The 22513-nt window shown below is 46.7% G+C and overlaps 1 protein-coding gene across 3 annotated transcripts in view; it reads right to left on the bottom strand.

Moving 5' to 3' along the window:
* Positions 1-22513, bottom strand: part of LOC140185675 (catenin alpha-3-like) — a 1719142-nt gene that overhangs the window by 19112 nt on the left and 1677517 nt on the right. For all 3 annotated transcript variants that reach the window (XM_072239175.1, XM_072239176.1, XM_072239177.1), the window contains one exon: positions 6560-6694. In XM_072239175.1, the coding sequence (XP_072095276.1) occupies positions 6560-6694 (135 nt within the window). The remainder of the gene's footprint in view (positions 1-6559; positions 6695-22513) is intronic.

Raw genomic sequence — 22513 nt, 5'->3', positions numbered from 1 at the left:
AAAGTCTCTCGAAAGTCCCATCATCTCACGCAGACGGTAGAAGGGAGAAACTCTCCTCCTGCCATGAACCTCCAGCGCCGCAAACTTGCTGATGCAGCATCCTGGAAGCACCTGACCACAGCCGACTCTGAGTCTGTCCGAAAACTTTGAGCCTCTGACCAGCCCTCCAACACCGAGCACCAAGCGCCATCTCTGCTAAGCGCTTCGACCCCGGCAACAGGCAATAGGCAAAGTCGAGGATCTGGGGCCTTCCCCTCTGGAGATTCTCCATTGCGCAGTAGCAGCGGCAGCAAAGCAGGCATTTCAGAAGTTTCTCCAGATGTTCCTCCTTGCTTCTCGAGTCTGTCTCCATCAAATCAGGATTGTGCATGGCCCCTACTTAACAAATACGATATCATTTCGGAGCGGCCTCATGCGCTGCGTTGTGCCGCCATCTTCTCTTCCCTCCTCATCAGTTCCACCCATAACACCTCACTAGTCGAGTTCTCCAGTCTGTCCTGACTGAGCATTACTGCGACATTTTTCCTGACTAGTATCATCACCCCTCCTCCTTTAATCCTTCCTACCCCGTCATGCCTAAAACAGCAGACCTCGGAATACCGAGCTGTCAATCCTGCCCCTCCTGCAACCAAGTCTCACTAATGGCTACAATATCCACAATTCCAGGTGTTAATCCACACGCTGTGCTCGTCCGCCTTCCGCACAATACTTCTTGCATTGAAACATTTGCAGCTCAGGCCACTAGCTCGTCATGTTCAACTTTTTGATTCCTGACTTTGTCTGATGTCTTAACAGCATCCATCTCCACAACCTCTCCACTCTCTGTCTGGCACTCTGATTCCTAACCCCCCGAACTCTAGTTTAACCACCCCCCCCGCCCCCCATGCAGCACTACTTTCCCACTAGGATATTAGTCCCTTTCCACCTTCCGTATTAGCCATTTCTGCCCTGGGAAAAAGTCTCTGGCTATCCACTCTATGCCTCTTGTCATCTTGTACACATCTCGTACAACTGAAAAGAAATCTGCATGTTCATGTTGGTCAAATTTTGAATCCTTTTGGAGCTGTTACAAAGACTTGGTTATGTAAAATGGGATTGATGGAATACAGCACTTTGATTGGTTGGGTCAGATGAGCACTGAGGTCTGTACGTGCTGGTGTCTTGTGGGATGAGGTGCAATAGACAAGGAAGATGGTGAAAAACCAGGCTAAAATACTGCAAAAGTGGGTTCCCCATTTTTATCATGCTTTATAATGTGCCTGTACGGTGCTGGATGGCATCTGCCTGCTGAGACCAGAGATGCTGCCACAAGGCAAGAGCAAGAAAGCAGACTTTGAATGTCTTTTTCCAACAAAGGCTTTCAAAGAGCTCAAGAGCCGTGAGGGAATGCTGTGCTCTATAAAACTCGAATTAGAACACACTTGGAGTATTGTGTTCACTTCTGGTCACCTCATTATAGGTAGGATGTGAATGGTTTAGAGAGGGTTCAGGGGGAAAATACTGGATTAGATAGCATCTCTTATGAAGATAGGTTAATCCTTCAATGTGGACACACCAGTCCTCCTCAAGGGATCAGCAGTGGAAAGGGTGAGCAGTTTCACGTTCCTGGGTGTCAACATCTCTGAAGATCTATCCTGAGCCCAACATGTTGATGCAATTATGAAGAAGACATGACAACAGCTATATTTCATTCAGAGTGTGAGGTGATTTGATATATCATCAAAGAATGTCATAAATGTCTACAGATGTACCGTGGAGAGCATTCTAACTGGTTGCATCACCATCTGGTATGGAGGGGCCACTGCACAGGGTTGGAAAAAGCTGCAGAAAGTTGCAATGGGCCCTCTAGCATTGAGGGCACCTTTGAAGGGCCATGCTTCAAAAAGGTGGCATCCATCATTAAGGACCCCCCCCCCCCATCACCCAGGACATGCCCTCTTCTAACTGGTACTGTCAAGGAGGAGGTACAAGAGCCTGAAGACACACATATTTCCTCTCCACCATCAGATTTCTGAATGGACAATGAACCCATGAACACCACCTCACTTTTTTTGTGCTGTCTTTTTGCATCATTCATATAATATAATGTTTATATATACAGTATATATTCTTATCATAATTTATAGCTTTTTAAAATTATTTTGTATTGCATTGCCCTGCAGTCACCAAACAACAAATTTCACAAAATATACCAATTACATTAAACCTGGTTCAGATTCTGATTGAGTGAGGTAGGGCTTTTCTCTCTGGAGCGAAAGAGGATGAGAAGCAATTTGATAAAGGTGTACAAGATGATAAGAGGCATAGATCGAGTGGACCTATGCCAGAGACCTTTTCCCAGGGCATATACAGCTAATATAAGGGGGCATAATTTTAAGGTGACTGGAGGAAAGTATGGGGGTGGGGATGTTGGAAGTACATCTTTTTACACAGGGTGGTGGGTGCATGGAGAAACTTGCCATGGGTGGTGGTAGAGGCAGTTACATTAGGGGCATTTAAGTAACTTAGATATAGATGATAGAAAAATGGAAGACTATGTAGGTGGGAAGGGTTAGATTGATCTCAGAGTAAGGTAACACAGAGGAACATCTGGAGAAATTTCTGAAATGCCCATTTGCTGCTGTCGTTACTGTGTGGTCAGGAATCTTTTGGAGGGTAGGCCTCAAAATCCCCGGCCTTGCCTGCTTTTGGTGACTGAGAAGGAGGTCGAATCATTTGGACAGAGATGGCGCCCAGTACCCGGTGTCGGAGAGCTGATCAGAGCTCGAAGTTTTTGGATGACTCAGAGTCGGGTTGTGGTCGGCATGGCAGGGAGAGTTTTTCTTCCTTCTCCCGACTGTGTGAGATGTGGGACATTGGAGAAACTTTGAACTTTACTGTGCTCATGGACTTCTTCATCAAGTTATGGTATTGTTTCACTGTTGTAACTATATATTATAATTATGTGGTTTTGTCAGTTTTTTCAGTCTTGGTCTGTCCTGTGTTTTGTGATATCACACCAGAGGAAATAATGTATCATTTCTTAATGCATGCATTACTAAATGACAATAAAAGAGGACTGCGTGTCTTCATGATCTAAAAGGTTGGCACAACATATTGGACTGCAGAGTCTGTACTGTGCTGTAATGTTCTATGTTCTATGCTCAATGGCTGCTCTGAGTAATTTGCAGAAAAGGTGACGGTGTCTGTCTTCACCTTCGTCCTATACAGATAATGTCTTGTGCCCCCAAACTCTTCTGGGGGCCATCCAGGATAACTCGAAACATACATGGCATGGATGTTTTTTGGGAGAAGTCAACTTGACTTAGGTATAAATGATTAAGTGAGGTGAATTTGATATCATTTGAATTGGGAGCGAACCATGGTTCACAAATATAAACAATCAAAAAATAAATAGAACAGAGGAGGTAAATGGTGGAAAACATTGAAAAAGGTGGTAAAACGTCAGGCAAAAGGTTCTGAATGATATGGCTGAGACACTGGCTGTAGAGGGCTTCATTGTACAGTTACCAGGCTGAGACTAGCTTCGGGAAGCAGCCTTGTACTTCCTTTACCCCTGGGATGCTCTGCGATTTTATTTGGTCTAGAGACAGATGGTTATCAGCTTGAACTACTACAAGCAACAAACACAAAATGCTGGAAGAAACCATCAGGTTGTCAAGCACCAATTGAGAAGTATAAACAGTCGATGTTTCAGTCTGGGACCCTTCATCAGGACTGGAAAGGAAGGGAGAAACAGCCAGAATAGGAAGATGGGGGGGCGAGGGCAAGGAGTACAAACTGGCAGGTGATAGGTAAGGCCACGTGAGGGGGAAGGTGGATGGCTGGGGGAGAGAGGATGAAGGTGATAGTTGGAAGAGGTGTAGGGCAGAAGAAGGAGAGGAGAATGGATCATGGGAGAAAGGGAAGGAGGAGGGTAACCGGAGGGAAGGGGGGGTGATAGGCAGATGAGGAGAAAAGCAGAGATAAGAGGGGAGCCAGAATAGGGAATGGAAAAGGAGAGAAGTTGGGTGGAGGTGTGGGAAATTTCAAGAAATTAGAGAATTCAATATGCATGTTGGTAAGTTGGAAATCTTCAAGCTTAATAGCACTGCTCCTCTGACTTTAACATCTCTGTACACAACTGGTTAGAAATGAAACAATAATTTTACCCTTTGCTATTCAATGAAGATGGTGCCTAGAACCTGTATGTAAGGGAATTGCACAGATTAACTTGGAATGAGTCAACATGTTAGTGTTCTAATGTCCAAGTGAAATGCTTTTTTCCAGACTCCTTCATTGGTGGCTGCTAAATTCAAATCACCTAGGAAAGTCATGCTTTCTCCTGGCAGCTGCTGTAGATCATCCATAAGCTGCTGCAGGTCTGAAGAGTGCTCAGTCTATCCCCCCTCTGCCTTTCATTGCAATGACCCACGTGCAGAACCCACCTCTAAGTCTTGAGGGAGAGATTTACAGACTACAGTAAGCAAGCTTAATGTTAAATGTTGTAACAACAATGTTAGGACCTCTTCTTCAAAGTTTTCTCCACTCTTCGCAGAGAAGCAGCACTCTGTCAACAGCTCAGTCCTCCTTCACTTGCGCTCTGTTTTCCAAACACTGCCTAACGTGCTTTGGTTTGCATAACTTTATGACCGGCTCACTACTATAGTGGATTCATCCCTCACCATCACACCTTACTTGCGGTTCTTTGGCCAATTAATCTAAATCTTGAATTCTTCTTGTGAATCTGGAATACCTCATGAGGTGTGGCTTTAAACAGGTTCTTATCAAAGATTTGTTCTTGGATGAGCCCTCAGGTTTTTCCCTCACACCTTGGTGACTGCTATCTCAGCCCGTGGCCTAACACTCCTAAGTTCGTACGACATGCCGGAGGAATTCCACACATTAGGGAGAATCCATGGAGGGAAATGGACGGTCAGCGTTTTGGATTGAGGGTCCAAAACGTGGGTCTTGACCTAAAGCATCTGCTGTCCATTTCTTTCCACAGATGCTGCTTGGCTCACTTTCTAGCTCTTGCAGCAGAGTCCAGCACCTTGTGCATACATTAAGACAGCCATTTATTCCTAATGGATTTCGTTCAATGATATCTCTAATCTACACAAGCTTTTACACCAAGTGTCTAGTAGGTCCCTCGTGTCCTTTTGGGATGGATGTCAACTCGTGAGTTAAAGGTCAAACAGGATTATCTATTACTATCTCTAAAGCTGCGCTCTGGCATTCGGTTGAACTGCACCTTGTATTCTCCTCATTGCTTCAGAAAAGTCGATCTATTTTACAGGTAAGTTCAACGGATAGATCTTGATTTGTGCAATAATGTCAAGGAAGTAGTGAACAGGATTTATTTTACATTTTTACTACTTTTTATTTATGACAACTTCAATGGAACTACAACTGGAAGTCATGCGGTGGATTCTAACTCTTCACACCTAATTTACATCAAAGCCAAAGTCATCACATTCATTTCTATTATAAAGCAACTAAATTCCCAAACTGAATTGTCAAAATACCTGAAACGACTCAATGCTAAAAGTTAGGAGCAACACACACAGAAGTGCTGGAGGAACTCAGCAGACCAGGCAGCATCTGTAGAAAAGAATACAGTCAACGTTTCGGGCCGAGATCCTCCAGCGGGACTTTGAATAGGTTCAAGAGAGGAGCAGTCGGGGAGAGTGCAACCAGATATACTTTGGTAGAAGGGGAAAAAAAGCATAAACTATTTTATAAATGGGAGCAAATCCAGAAATTAGACTTGGGAGTCCTCATGTAGGATTCCCTAATGGTTAACTTGCAGGTTGAGTTGGTTGTAAGGAAGGCAAATGCAATGTTAGCACATATTTCAAGATTCTAAGAGCAAGGACTTAATGCTGAGGCTTTATGGTCAGAGCACACTTGGAGTATTGTGAGCAGTTTTGGGCCCCTTATCTCTGGAAGGATGTGCTGCCATTGGAGAGGGTCCAGAGTAGGGTCATGAGAATTATCCCAGGAATGATAGGGTTAACTTATGATAGTTCCGGGCCAGGAGTTTGGAAGAATGAGGGGGATATCATTGAAACCTATCGAATAATGAAAGGCCTAGATAGAAAAGGATGTTTTCTACAGTGGGGGTATCTAAGACCAGAGAGCACAGCCTCAAAATATAAGGAAGACCCTTTAAAACAGATGAAGAAGGTAAGTCATTTGGTATATTTAAAGCAGAGGTTGATATGTTCTTGATTAGTAAGGGTGTGAAAGGTTACGGGGAGAAAGCAGGAACATGGGGTTGAGAGGGATAATAAATCAGCCATGATGGAATGGCAGAGCAGACTCGATGGGCCAAATGGCCGAATTCTGCTCCTCTGTCTTATGGTTTTCTGCTCATAACAAGTGTAAAGTAGTCTTGACATAAGCAGGCACTCTGCCAAAAATTGTTTTTCCATTTGTCATTAAAGATAGATTTATAAAATGGTTGCTTATTTATTAGATTGCAGATACTTAAATATGTATACTGATAAGATAAAATAAATATTTTATGAATTAACTGTATTCCCCCCATATCTACTGCATAATGAGATTTACTTACTGCAGAAACAATGAGCTCCCCACTCAGATTCTGGATCTCAGCTTTGACTTTGCTGCAGATCTTGAGCTGATGAGAATAGAGCTTGATTTGCTCCAGGTACGCTAATAAGTCTTGTTTACAAGATTGATCTTGGCACTGGAAAAACAGTAAAATTAGGGCTGACATTATTTCAGTAAAACAAACATAATATGCTTTCACGAGCAAAATGAAGGTTATTTCCTTAACCCTGAAAAACAATTGATGTTAGTTGACATTGTAAAACTGTAAGGCATTTCATGGTATTACTTCAAGCAATCAGAGAGATTGCACTGAATGGTGCAGTGTGAACACTGATTTTCCACCTCACAAACTTTTGCTACATCTGTGTCAAAGAAAGCTATAAACAAAACGTGATTGTTTAGCAGCAATACGTTCATTAAGTGAATGAGTACTGTATGTGTGGTTTTTTTTACTCCAACGGCGGAATCTTGGTATGCTCAGATAACTAGCAAACGATCTGCGTATGACGCAGGCTAGCTATCTGTCGACAAGGTCAAGACGCGTTGGAAACCCTCGGGTCCGGCAGCATCAGTCTAAGGAGAAGCAAAGGTCATGTATCAGGTCAAAGAGCCTTCCTACGTTTTCCGTTTCCGCTTAAGGTTTCCAGTGTCTCCTGGTTCTTTACATGAATGATCTGTTGGGTATGGACAGAAATAGAGAAAGCGAGAGAGAAACAGAAAAATAGTGAAGGCAAGACAGAGAGGGAGATTAAATGGGAAGGAATGAGATGAAAAGGTATAAAGAGCTAATGCTACCACCTGCTAATGCATGATAAGGTAGAAAAAAATGACCGGGCAGGTGAAGAGGAAGACTGACATTTTTCATACTCCTAAGTGAAGCATTTGGGATTTCAATGCACATAGCTAACTTGCATAGCTCGTCTGCTCTTCTTCAGTAGTTTTTTAAAGCACGTGTTTGGTTAACAGCGCTCTGCTTTCGTTGCTGAGCCAAAGGACAGACGCCTGGTATATAACGTGCCCTGCAGCCTCACAGTGCCTTTGGCTGGGTTCAATTCTGACCTGTTCATAGTCATAGTCATAGTCATACTTTATTGATCCTGGGGGAAATTGGTTTTAGTTACAGTTGCACCATAAATAATAAATAGTAATAAAACCATAAATAGTAATTAAATAGTATTAATTACTATTATAGTAGTACTACATAATAGTAGTAAAAAACTACTAAATAGTAATATGTAAATTATGCCAGTAAATTATGAAATAAGTCCAGGACCAGCCTATTGGCTCAAGGTGTCTGACCCTCCTAGGGAGGAGTTGTAAAGTTTGATGGCCACAGGCAGGAATGACTTCCTATGACGCTCTGTGTTGCATCTCAGTGGAATGAGTCTCTGACTGAATGTACTCCTGTGCCCACCCAGTACATTATGTAGTGGATGGGAGACATTGTCCAAGATGGCATGCAACTTAGACAGCATCCTCTTTTCAGACACCACCGTCAGAGAGTCCAGTTCCATCCCCACAACATCACTGGCCTTACAAATGAGTTTGTTGATTCTGTTGGTGTCTGCTACCCTCAGCCTGCTGCCCCAGCACACAACAGAAAACGTGATAGCGCTAGCCACCACAGACTCGTAGAACATCCTCAGCATCGTCTGGCAGATGTTAAAGGACCTCAGTCTCCTCAGACCCTTCTTGTAGACAGCCTCAGTGTTCTTTGGCCAGTCCAGTTTATTGTCAATTTGTATCCCCAGGTATTTGTAATCCTCCACCATGTCCACACTGACCCCCTGGATGGAAATAGGGGTCACCGGTACCTTAGCTCTCCTCAGGTCTACCACCAGCTCCTTAGTCTTTTTCACATTAAGCTGCAGATAATTCTGCTCATACCATGTGACAAGGTTTCCTACCGTAGCCCTGTACTCAGCCTCATCTCCCTTGCTGATGCATCCAACTATGGCAGAGTCATCCGAAAACTTCTGCAGATGACAAGACTCTGTGCAGTAGTTGAAGTCCGAGGTGTAAATGGTGAAGAGAAAGGGAGACAAGAGAGTCCCCTGTGGAGCCCCAGTGCTGCTGATCACTCTGTCGGACACACAGTGTTGCAAGCACACGTACTGTGGTCTGCCAGTCAGGTAATCAAGAATCCATGACACCAGGGAAGCATCCACCTGCATCGCTGTCAGCTTCTTCCCCAGCAGAGCAGGGCGGATGGTGTTGAACTGGAGAAGTCAAAAAACATGACCCTCACAGTGCTCGCTGGCTTGTCCAGGTGGGCGTAGACACGGTTCAGCAGGTAGACGATGGCATCCTCAACTCCTAGTCGGGGCTGGTAGGCGAACTGGAGGGGATCTAAGTGTGGCCTGACCATAGGCTGGAGCAGCTCCAGAACAAGTCTCTCCAGGGTCTTCATGATGTGGGAGGTCAATGCCACTGGTCTGTAGTCATTGAGGCTGCTGGGGCGCGGCGTCTTCGGCACAGGGACGAGGCAGGACATCTTCCACAGTACCGGAAAACAGGATAAAGTCCAATCCATTGTAAAGTTGTATTTACTAACTTTCTATATCTGTTTCACAGTGCTAACTTTAAAAAGATCTGCAAACTTTCTTTTTAAGCACATTTAATTTTACATAACTTGAATCAGACTGAGTGGCCTTAAGATCATCAACTCACCGAGCCCATTATTTGAAGCAGCCTTCCAACCAGTCCTCCAGCTCTTTACCCACAGCGATGCAATATTTCCCAATTTGTGTTTACATCCAACCCCGCTTCTGACAATTAATATTAAGCATGGTTTCCCCATATTCCCAAGCATTTCTTTTTTTACTATGTTACTGATTTCTGATCTTACTGCCATGAAGCCACACTTCTTTTTACAGAATTTTTATCCTGCACTCGTAGCCACTTAATTTTGATGGACAACCTAACAAATCATCTGGGGCGTGGTTTCCAGGAGCCAAGTCTACCCAAGGTTTAGCTTGTAGAGTTGTGTTGTATTAATATAAATCCTAGCGTACACACACACACACACACACACACACACGCACGTGCACACACAGACACACACACACACTCTCACACATGTGCATGCACACACTCGCACACGTGTACACACACACACACACACATATAACAGGTGGAGAAGTCCCTTCTACTTATCATTATTATAATTTATTATATTATAGAACACAGAACAGTACAGCACAGAAACAAACACTTTAGTCCACAATGTTGTGCTGAACCAACCAAAAAATTAAATTAAAAAGCCCCAAAAACTGATCCCTGCTACCTACACACAATGTCCAAATCCCTTCATCTTCCTCACATCAATGTGCCTATCTAAATGTCTCTTAAAAGCCTCTAATGTATTTGCTTCTACCACTGCACCAGGTAGTGCATTCCAGGCATTCATCACTCTCTGAGTGAAAAACTTATCCTTCACATCCCCTTTGAACCTACCGCCTCTCACCTTCAAATCGTGCCCTCTGGTGTTAGACATTTCTACCCTGGGAAAAAGATACTTCCTGTCTATTGTATCTATGCCTCTCATAATCTTATAAGCCTCTATCAAACTCCCCACAGCCTCAGTCAGTATATACTCGAATGTGTAATGCTTCTAAAATTATAAATTATTTATTGCATTTGTTGCTTGTATCTCTTTATTTACATGGTGTTTTTGATATCTGTATTTATTCACCCCTGCAATAACACTCAGTTTATGCTTTCGATGATTAATAGCTGATTTTCCTGTGAGTGAACATTGCTATTGTGATTCAGACCGAACTGGTTGATAATGAGGTGAATTCTGAGCATTCTTTTGCTGTGGACATTAAGCATGACTAGACTACAGAAAAATTAGCACCCAGAACACCATCACGCTTGTCACTAACTATCCGAAAGATATGTGCGATAATGATGCACGTAGATTTTGTCAGTTTCTCTGACATTGTACTTGACCAGTTTCTAGGCCTGTGTTCCTTAATCCAGGTACTGGACTGCATCTATAGTATCCAATATACATTGTCCAGCTGTTTGACATTTACACATTCCAGATGATAAAAACGGTCCCTCATTACCACTGGAGAAGAAGAAGCTGAACCATTTCTTTCAATTAACACCAATGCAGCCTGTTTTCTTCTGTCATGTTTGAGATTTGTGCATTGCTGACAAGGCCAGTATTTCAGCACACCCCTAATTGCCCTAGAACAAAATGGTGGTGAGCACTACCTCCATCGGGCAGGAGGTATGGAATCCACAGGTCCCATGCCAGTCGGTTCAAGAACAGTTATTACCCTAAAACCACCAGGCTTCTGAACCAGTGTGTATAGCTTCACCCACCTCAACTCTAAACTGATTCCACAGTCTACAGATTCATTTTCAAAGACAGTCCCACTCACGTCCTTAGTATTATTTACTTTTTCTATTTGCCTGATTTTGCATATTGGCTGTTTGTCGGTCTTTATTTGTGTATAGTTTTTCATAAATTCTATTGTATTTCTTTATTTTCCTGTCAATATCTGCCAGAAAATGAATCTCAGGGTAGTCTATGGTGACATCTACATACTTTGACTTTGACTTCACAAACTGCTGCAGACCTTCTGGAATTCCCACAGTGCTGTTGGTTAGGGACTTCCAGGATTCAGAGCCAGAAGGAATGAAGGGCTAGCAGTATATACTTCTAACTCAAAGTGACAGGTGACTTGGTGAGCCACGTGCAGATGATGGTGCTCCAAAGCAACACCTCACAAGATGCTGGAGGAACTCAACAGGTCAGGCGGCGTCTATGGAGATGAAGAGATAATTGACGTTTCAGGCCAAGACCCTTCTTCAGAACTGACGTGCAGTCTATTCATTTCCATAGATACTGCCTAACCTCCAGCATCACCACATATTTGGATTTGCTGTTTGCCCTCCTGTTCCATCAGATTCTGTAATTTACATGTTTTTTGTTGTCTCCATTGACTCCCCGCCTCTGTCACTATCTCTGTCCCTCCCTCCACCGCATGGTTCTGTCCGCCCATCAACCTCTCACTTGCTAGCTCCTGCAAAACCTTTCCCTTCACGTCTTTCCTTCAGGCTATCTCCCCCTTACATCAAGTCCTGACGCAGGGCCTCTTTCAGATCCCTAGACTGGGGGTTGTCAGGTCCAGTGTACTTATTGGCCACTAGTCCACCTATTTACAGCTACTAATTGCTTTGTCATTAGATTCTTAAATTTATTGTGTCTCCACACTGAACACAGAAATAAAAAAATGTTTACTGCCTCAACATTTTTCTTCATCTTCCAATATATTGTTTCAGCATTTGTCTCTTAAAGAAGCTGAAATTTTTTCTATTTTGCTCTTTCTAGTTGTAGGAATTATTGCAATTTGATGTTCTACACCTTTACCTTTCATTCATTTTGGCCATCTTTTTTCTGAGTTTAAAAATCACTAACATTCTTTTTCTTTCCGAATCAAATGCTATTTTAATCTTCTTTAGCTATAGATAGCTGTTTTCCTCTGGGGAAATTTACTGCACATTAAAATTGTTACTTGTCTAGAATATATGTGACTTTTTAAAAAAAACAATTTGTCTTTGTTTACCTACCAGTACATCTAATTTTCCGCTGCAACTTAGCCAAATGGCCTCTCAAGTCCCAATGAATTGGCTTCATGAGAAACTAGTTTCAAACCCTAACAACATTTAATAAGGATTATATGCTCTCAGTGGCCACTCCTGTACCTAATAAAGCAGCCACTGAGTGTAAGTTTGTGGACTTCTGCTGCCGCAGCCCACCCACTTCAAGGTTTGACGTTCGGGGAGAAGGCAGGAAAAGGGTACTGATTGTGGATGATCAGCCATGATCACAGTGAATGGTGGTGCTGGCTCGAAGGGCTGAATGGCCTACTCCTGCACCTATTGTCTATTGTCTATTGTGTTGTCTATTGCTCTTCTGCAGACCACTGTTGTAACATGTGGATATTTGAGTTACTGTCACCTTCCTGTCAGTTTGAACCAGTCTGGAAATTCTCCTCTGAACTCACTCAATAACAAGGCATTTTTGCCCACAGGATGGCTATTCATTGGATGTTTTCTTTCGTTTTTTGCACCATTCTCTGTAAACTCTAGAGACTGTTGTGTGTGAAAATTCCAAGAGATTAGCGGTTTCTGAAATACTCATACCATTCAACTGGCCCCAAAAATTATCATTCCACTGTCAAAGTCACTTAGATCACATTTCTTCCCTATTTTGATGTTTCGTCTGAACAAGAACTGAACCTCTTGACATGTCTGCATGCTTTTATGCTTTGAGCAGCTGCCACATGATTGGCTGATTAGATGTATTTATTGATGAACAGGTGTACACGTGTACCTAATAAAGTGGCTACTGAGCGTAGAGGAGCAGTTAAGGCCTCAGTGGAAAGTAATAAGATTAATGAAGATTAATATATAAGATATTGTAGTCGCGCGCTAACATGCTACTAAAGAAACACACGGAGGCAGAAAGAGCTGAACTCAGAATGCCCTAACTGATTCAAAATCACACGCTTAAATCTCCCCTCCCATGGGCCCCTGCGACCCGTGGGACGGACATGACGTCAGACTGTCCCCGGAAAGTCCGCCCTGAGCAGGTAGTTCCAAACACGCTACCGCGTGTCTGCCCGCGGCTTCTGATGGTGGTTCGAGTCCTGCGTGTGCGGACCGCCACACCATCACCCCCCCCCCCCAGAAACATCCATCGGGGGAGTGGAGCCCCCAGTCTGTGTGGCTTGCCCGGGTGGCCGGCCTCGCCAGCGCGGTGCGGGTACCCTCACTGGTTGCTCAATGTCCAAGTGTGCCAGTTTCAGGCGGCCCACTGTAAAAGTCTCTTCCCAGCCACCCACCTCCACAACACACATTGTGCCGGGTTCACCTTGAAGGGTCCCTCGCACGGCCGCTGTAGAGGTGACATGTGCATGCCCCGTGAATAAAAACACACTCACAGTCTCGGAGGTCTTTAGGGGTGAAGGATGGCGTGGGACCATGCCTGGAGGTCGGGACTGGTGCCAGGGTCCCTACCTTGTCCCGCAGCCTCGTTGGCACCGCTGCTGGAGTTTCTTCCAAACCTCGGGCCTCTGGTACGAACTCGCCTGGGACCGTCAGGGGGGCGCCGTAGACCAGTTCCACCGAGGAGGTGTCCAGGTCCTCCTTGGGGGCTGTGCGGATGCCCAGCAGGACCCAGGGAAGCTCATCTGTCCAGTTGGGGCCCCTGAGGCGCGCCATCAGGGCCGACTTGCGATGCCGGTGGAATCGCTCTACCAATCCGCTGGACTGGGGATGGTACGCTGTGGTGTGATGCAGCTGGGTGCCCAGGAGCTGCGCCAGTGCTGTCCACAAACCAGACGTGAACTGCACCCCTCTGTTGGAGGTGATGTCCGTTGGGAGGCCGAACCTGGCGATCCAGTTTGCAATGAGCGTCCTGGCGCAGGACTCAGTGGACGTGTCTGCGAGCGGTACGGCTTCCGGCCATCTGGTGAACCTGTCTACCATGGTAAAGATATACCTGGCGCCCCGGGAGTCTGGCAGAGGGCTGACGATGGCCACGTAGATGTGTTGGAACCTCCTGTGAGTTGGCTGGAACTGCTGGAGGGGAGCCATTACGTGCCACTGGACTTTGGCGGTCTGGCAGTGTACGCAGATCCTGGCCCAGTGTCCAAACTATTTGTGCAAACCATGCCAGACGAATCTGTCCGCTACCAGCTTGATGGACGCCTGGATGGACAGGTGGGCCAGGTCGTGCAGCGTGTCGAACATCAGTGCCTCCGTGCTGCTGGTACCACAGGTCAGGGTTTGCCGGTAGACACGTCGCACAGGAGTCGATCCGCTGCCGGGCTGATGGAGACGTTCTCCAACTGGAGCCCCGAAACGGCGGTGCGGTAAGCCGGGATCTCGGTGTCCGACCGTTGTGCTTCCACCAGTGCTGCGTAGTCTATTCCTGAGGACAATATGCCTACTGAGTGGAGTCAGGGGCAAGACAGTGTGTCAGTGACGATGTTGTTCTTCCCTGTGATGTGGCGGACGTCCGTGGTGAATTCTGAAATAAGGGACAGGTGCCTCTGCTGCCGAGCTGACCATGGGTCCGATACCTTGGCCAGTGCGAAGGTGAGGGGCTTGTGGTCTGATACACGATGAACTCCCTTCCCTTGAGGAAGTACTGGAAATGCCGGACAGCCAGGTAGAGCGCTAGCAACTCTCTGTTGAAAGCGCTGTACTTCACCTCTGGTGGCTGTAGGTGCCGGCTGAAGAAAGCGAGTGATCGCCACTGGTCCTCGACGAGCTGCTCCAGGGCTCCGCCGACTGCCGTGTCGGAAGCGTCGACTGTGAGTGCCGTAGGTACATTGACTCTCGGGTGCACTAGGAGGGCCGCCTTTGCCAGCGTGTCCTTGGCCTGCTCGAACGCCTCCGTGGACTCCGCGTCCCATGTCACTTCTTTGGCCTTGCCGGCCATCAGGCTGAACCAGGGTCTCATGATGTGTGCCGCCGCCGGCATGAACCGGTGATAAAAGTTGACCATCCCTACGAACTCCTGCAGGCCCTTGACCATGCTGGGCTTGGAGAACTGGCGGATGGCCTGGACCTTGTCCAGTAGGGGAACTGCGCCATGTCGGTTGACTCTGTGGCCCAATAAGTCGATCTCCGTCAGCCCGAACTGGCACTTTGCCAGATTGATTGCCAGTCCGTGGTCACTCAGGCGTTGGCAGAGCTGACACAAATGTGCCACGTGCTCTTGGTGCGAACTGCTGGCCACCAGGATATCGTCCAAGTAAATGAAAACGAAATCCAGGCCACATCCCACTGAGTCCATGAGCCTTTGGAAAGTTTGGGCTGCATTCTTGAGACCGAAAGGCATCCTCAGGAATTCGAACAAGCCGAACGGGGTGATGAGGGCTGTCTTGGGCACGTCGTTGGGGTGCACTGGGATCTGAAGGTATCCCCTGACCAGGTCGATTTTCGAGAAGATGGTCGCTCCGTGCAGGTTCGCCGTGAAGTCCTGGATGTGGGGTACTGGGTATCTGTTGGCGGTTGTGGCGTTGTTGAGCCTTCTGTAGTCTCCGCAGGGCCTCCATCCTCCTGCGGACTTGGGCACCATGTGCAGCGGGGATGCTCACGGGCTGTCTGAGAGGTGTATGCTTCCCATCTCTTCCATCTTACGGAACTCCTCCTTGGCGAGGTGGAGCCTGTCGGGTGGGAGCCTGCGAGCTCGGGCGTGCAGCGGTGGTCCTTGCGTGGGGATGTGGTGCTGCACGCCGTGCTTGAGATCGGCCGTGGAGAACTGCGGGGTGACTATGGAGGGGAATTCTGCCAACACCCTGGCGAATTCGTTACCCGAGAGGGTCACGGAATCCAGGTGGAGGGCCGGTAGCTTGGCTTCTCTGAGCTGGGAAGTCTGGAATGTCTCGGCATGGACCAAACGCTGGCCTTTTAGGTTGACCAGGAGGCAGGTGGCTCGTAGGAAATTTGCCCCTAGTGGTGGCTGTGACACCGCTGCCAACGTGAAAGTCCAAGTGAAACGGCTGGACCCGAAATGCAGTGAGATAGTTCGCGGACTGTACGTCCGAATACTGGTGCCATTTGTACCGATGAGTTCGGGGCCTGGGACCGCGTTACGAGTGTCCATATTCGAGGGGGGGGAGTATGCTGACTTCAGCCCCGGTGTCTACCAGGAAGCGCCGCCCAGAGTGTTGGTCCCAGAGGTACAGGAGGCTGTCTCGGTGGCCAGCCGTCATAGCTATTAGCTAGGGCTGGCCTGGCATTTCCCAGAAAGGCACATGGTGGACGGCAGCGGCGCGTGCCTGAGCCCCATCTTTGGTGACAGCAACACCATTGTTCCGAACTTCCGTATTTTTCCCCCGTGGGTCTCAATGGCCTCGGTTGCGGGGACTGGGCTTTGGGGCGCTTGATCGTGGCTAGGCAAATGGAGGCTGCTCCACATTGCTTGCTCTGCCAAAGGACGTCTGCTTTAGCCGCGACCCTGCGTGGGTTACTGAAATCCTCACTCGCGAGGAGGAGGTGAACGTCCTCTGGCATTTGCTCGAGGAACAACTGTTCAAATAAAAGGCACGGCTTATGGCCGTCCATGAGCGCCAGCATATCATTCATGAGCTCGGATGGCGTGCGGTCGCCCAGGCCGTCCATGTGTAGGAGCCGCACGGCCTGTTCGCGGTGGGAGAGGCCGAAGGTACGGATCAGGAGCACCTTAAGCTCAGTGTATCTGTCCTCCATTGGTGGCTGGTGTAGGAAGTCGATAATCCAGCCTGCCGTCTCCTCGTCGAGCATGCTGACCATGTAGTAGTACCGCATGGTGTCGGCTGTAATGTCTCTGATACTGAACTGGGCCTCAGCCTGCTCGAACCAAACGTGGGGCTGAGTGGCCCAGAAAGTCGGGAGCTTCAGAGAGACCGCGTTGTGCAAGTTGCTCAAACTCATGGCTGGTCGCTGAGTCGCCGGCTCCAGATGCCGTCTGGAACGTCGGGGTCACCAATGTAGTCGCGCACAAACCCGCTACTAAAGAAACACACGGAGGCAGAGACAGCTGAACTCAGAATGCCTTTACTGATTCAAAATCGCGCGCTTAAATCTCCCCTCCCATGGGGCCCTGCGACTCCCGGGGCGGACGTGACATCAGACTGTCCCTGGAAGGTCCGCCCCAAGCAGGTAGTTCCAAATGCGCTACCACGTGTCTGCCCGCGGCTTCCGATGGTGGTACGAGTCCCGCGTGTGTGGGCCGCCACAATATATGTATTAGGGATGAAGGAGAAGCGGTGGTGTGGCTGAAGATGTAGTGGGAGGGAATGGGGTTAATATTGAGAAGATGAAATCAAACACAGCCAGATAAAAAGGCAACAGTACTTCAAGGACTGAATCAACAAAGGGACTTTACTTCAGAAGTAAATGAATCCCTGGTGCACATAGGAAAACTAACAGCATGGACAATGATTTAGAATAACCCCTATTTTAGGGAGAAACTGATTTTGAGGACAGTACTTATGTAAAGTTTGTGCTAAGTCATGTTCAAAGGGATGAACTTGCTTTGAATACCAAAGTTCAAAGTAGATTTATTCTCAAAGCACATATATGTCACCATACACCACTCAGATTCATTTTCTTGCAGGCATGTTCAATAAACCCATAATAGAATAATAACCATAATAGGGTCAATGAAAGAACATGCCAATTTAGCATTCAACCAGTGTGCAAAAGAAACCAAACTGTGCAAATATGAAAATAAAGAAATAATCATAATCATCATCATCATCATCAATAAATATCAAGAACAGGAGATGAAGAGACCTTGAAAGTGAGTCCATAGGTTGTGGGAACATTTCAGTGATGGGGCAAGTGAAGTTGAGTGGAGTTCTCTCCTTTGGTTCAAATGCCAGATGGTTGAGGGCTAATAACTGTTCCTGAACCTGGTGGTGTGAGTCCTGACACTCCTGTACCTTCTTCCTGATGGCAGCAGTGAGAAGAGAGCATGTTCTGGGTGGCGGGGGTCTCTGATGATGGATACTGCTTTCTTGCCACAACACTACATGTAGATGTACTCATTGGTGGGGAGGGCTTTACCCATGATGGACTGGGCCATACCCACTACTTTTTGTAGGGCTTTTCATTCAAGGGCATTGGTGTTTCCATACCAGGCTGTGATACAACCGGCCAATATACTCTCCACCACCTGTCAATAGAAGTTTGTCATAGTTTTAGATGTCATGCTGAATCTATGCTATCTCCTAAGAAAGCAGAGGTGCTGTTGTGCTTTCTTCATAATTGAACTTAGATGCTGGGCCCAGGACAGATCCTCTGAAATAACAGCAAGGACTTTAAAACTGCTGACCCTGTACACCTTTATACTTCATTGTCGCCAAACAATTGATACTAGAACATACGACCATCACAGTGATATTTGATTCTGCGCTTCCTGCTCCCTGGTTTACAAATCAATAGTAAATATTAAAAATTTAAATTATAAATCATAAATAGAAAATAGAAAAATGGAAAGTAAGGTAGTGCAAAAAAACCGAGAGGCAAATATTTTGAGGGTACGGCCCCGATCCGGGTCAGGATCCGTTCAGCAGTCTTATCACAGTTAGAAAGAAGCTGATCCCAAATCTGGCTCCCTCAAGCTCCTGAGCCTTCTCCCAGAGGGAAGAGGGATGAAAAGTGTGTTGGTTGGGTGAGTCTTGTCCTTGATTATCCTGGCAGCACTGCTCTGACAGTGTGCGGTGTAAAGTGAGTCCACGGACAGTAGATTGGTTTGTGTGATGTGCTGCACCGTGTTCATGATCTTCTGCAGCTTTTTCCGGTCTTGGACAGGACAACTCCCATACCAGGTTGTGATGCATCCTAGGAGGATGCTTTCTATGGTGCATCTATAAAAATTAGTGAGGGTTTTAGGGGACAGGCCAAATTTCTTTAGTTTTCTCAGGAAGTAAAGGTGCTGGTGGGCCTTCTTGGCAGTGGACTCTGCTTTGTTGGACCAAGTCAGGTCATTTGTGATATTGACCCTGAGGAACTTAAAGTTTTTGACCTGTTCCACTTGCACACCACCGACGTAAATTGGGTTGTGCGGCCCCCTACTCCTTCTGAAGTCAACAACCAATTCCTTTGTCTTGCTGATGTTGAGGGATAGGTTATTGTCTTCGCACCATGCCACCAGCTTCTTAATTTCCCCTCTGTACTCAAACTCATCATTACCCGAGATACGGCCTACAACTGTTGTGTCATCAGCAAACATATATTGATCCTCTGACCCTCCAATGAGGACTGGCTCATGGACCTCTGGTTTACTCTTCCTGAAGTCAATAATCAGCTCCTTGGTCTTGCTGACATTAAGTAAGAGGTTGTTGTTATGGCACCACTCAGCCAGATTTTAATCTCCCTCCTGTGAATGATTTGTCACCACCTTTGATTCGGCCAATGACAGTAGTGGTGTCAGTAAACTTGAATATGGCATTAGAGTTGTGCTCAGCCACACAGTCATAAGTGTGAAGTGAGTAGAGCAGAGGGCTAAGCACACAGCCTTGTGGTGCATCTGTGCTGATAGAGATCATGGAGGGGATGTTGTTGCCAATCCGAACTGAATAGGGAAATCAAGGCCCGAGGAGATATTGAGGCCAAGCTCTTGAAGCTTATTGATTAGTTTTGAGGGGGTGATGGTATTGAATGCTGAGCTGTATCTGATAAACAGCATCCTGATGTATGCATCTTTGCTGTCCAGGTGTTCCAGGGATGAGCGAAGAGTCAATGAGATGGCACCTGCTGTGGATCTGTTGCTCTGGTAGGCATTCTGGAGTGGATCCAAGTCGTTTCTCAGGCAGGGTTTGATACGTTTCATCGTCAACCTCTCAGAACACTTCATCACTGTGGATGTAAGTGCTACTGGATGATAGTCATTGAGGCAGGGCACCACGTGCTTCTCAGGCACGGGTATAAGTGAAATCTGCTTGAAGCAGGTGGGTACCTCACACTGCCGAAGTGAGAGGTTGAAGCGATCAGTGAACACTCCAGCCAGCTGATCAGCACAAATCTTTAATACTTGCCCAAATACCCCGTCTAGGCCAGATGCTTTTTATGGATTCACCCTCCCGAAGGCTGCTCACGTGTCGATCTCAGAGACTGGAATCATTGGCGGTTGTGGGAGTGCGTGATGGTTCCTCCATGTTCTGACAGTCAAAGAGCAGAGAAGGCACTGATCTCACCTGGGAGTGAAGCCTTGTTGTCACGTATGTCTCTTGGTTTAATTTTATAAGAGCTGATAGGGCAGGCTTTCACAAATAAAGCAGTGGAAACATTTTATGTTTCAGAAAAAACGTAACAACTCATTTACTGTACTCCAAATGCAGAACACAAAACGCGGTAACAGTACTTTACGCAATTTTGGCATCATTTCAGGACAGCCTCTTGAAGTGAATCCCAACTCAATGTCGGTGGCCAAGAATTATGTATGTTTCCACTGATTACATCAGCCTACACAGGCACCTCCCCGCCCACCCCAAGAATCCCAGAATTCACTAAAACCGGCATTGAGAGACTGTCCAGAACTCGGACGAGTGACCTGGCTGGGGTCTTATGTTCAATGGGCAGGGGCTTCTGGCTCATCCAGAGGAGTGATGGCACACCCCTCTTATATATGATAAAAGTATTTTCTCTCCATTCCATAATGTGCAACCAAACATTGTTAGTGGGCCTAGGGGGAGGTTGGTCTGCATCATGGCGGACAAAAGCAAACGAGGCAGAATGTAGATCAACAGGAACCCAAGAGAGCTTTACACCATGATGGGAGGTAGGAATAGGTGAAAAGGAATTGAGTTTACTTAAGAGGGTGGAGAGCTGTTGGAAGATCGACCAGGCAGTCAGGAATAAAATCACCTGGCACTCATAACATCTGCTTGTATACCATCCAGCCACAGACAACTGCTGGTCCTCTTTTGATCCACTCTGAGCCTCAGCAGGACCCGCAGGAGACGATCATGCCAACATTGATCCATCAGAGGAGCCCTCGGAGCAGCCTTTAAGGGCTGTGAAACGGCTTGCATGGGCCATTGGACTGCAGGTGATACACCGTGGTTTGATGTATCCTAATGCTGAGCTTCTGGGTACTGCAGCCCAGTGGTCTGATATGAATTGGGGGACCGTGGTCAGGGGAGATATTAGATAGGGTGCCAAACTGAGCAACCCAGGTGCTGATGAACACCACTGCTGTGTCCATGGCTGTTGTCGATCCTAGATGGACGAACTCTGGCCACCATGGTAAGGATGTGTTTGAAACTGCAGGGAAGAGGACCAACAATGTCCAACAATGTCAAACCATCACACAGGGACCTCAAAAGGTACCAACGGTGCCTGGACATGACGGTTACTTTTTGCCCACTGGCACTCCAAGTGGGCTACAGACAAATCACACATGTCCTTTCTGAGGTCGTGCCACAGAAACTTTAGTGGAGCCAGTTCCCGGCCCCGATGCCAGAGGCCACGTATGGAGTCATAAACATTCCGCCTCCGGTTTGCGGGTACTATGGGGTGAGGGCAACCAGTTGAGACATCACACAGGAGAGCAACCCCAGCTTCCCTAAAATTAATGTCAGCCAACTGCAGGCCCGTGATTGCTGTTCGGTAAGCCAGGACCTCCAGAGGTCAACTGCCATGCCGGCATAGTCAACCCCTATGTGTATGGCCTCAGTGGCTGGCCGTGAGAGACAATGAGCCACAGCATTATTTTTCCCCTTGGTATGTTGCACATCAAAGGTTCAAAGATTCATTTATTATCAAAATATATAACTCGGAAATTTTTCTTCTACAGATAGCCACAAAACCAAGAAATCAAAGAAAGACAGTCCAATCATCAACCCTCAAATCCCTCCTCCCCACACAAAAAAAAGAACTAAAATGGAACAGGCACCTTGACTACCAAATTCTCCTTCCCTGCACACAAAAAAAAACGAGAAAGGTCAGGCAAGAAAAATAGAATACAAAAAACTATAAGACTGAAATAAAGTCTACAGTCCAAGTACACATCCAAAGCACAGAATACCAGGGCAACAGTCTCCCCTCTCCGTAGCAGAGCAATCTCACCAGCCATATGAAGGCAATCTCTGCTCTCCAGCAGCAGAGCGATCGCCAAGCAATAAAAAGGCAGGCAGCCGGCATTTCAATTTCACTTGCCGCTTTAATTGGCAAACAATGGAAGTTGTTAGCGAATGGAGTTGAACATCAGCTCTCCGCCTTCTCACCATGAGGTTCCTACATGCTGCCTCAGCCTCCTGGAATCCTCTTGGAGACTGCAGAGATCTGAAACACCCAAACGATGTCCAAAATGCAAATCTCAGGCTCCAGCAGTTCCAGAATCACATCAATGATGAAAAACAAACGTAAAAACATAAAAGAAGCGAAATATAGGGTTTCATGATCTATCCAGAAGATGTCAACCAAAGGAACATTG

This window comes from Mobula birostris, chromosome 21 (assembly GCF_030028105.1).
Source record: "Mobula birostris isolate sMobBir1 chromosome 21, sMobBir1.hap1, whole genome shotgun sequence".
Lineage (NCBI taxonomy): Eukaryota > Metazoa > Chordata > Chondrichthyes > Myliobatiformes > Myliobatidae > Mobula > Mobula birostris.
This window is presented reverse-complemented; position numbering and strand designations above follow the sequence as displayed.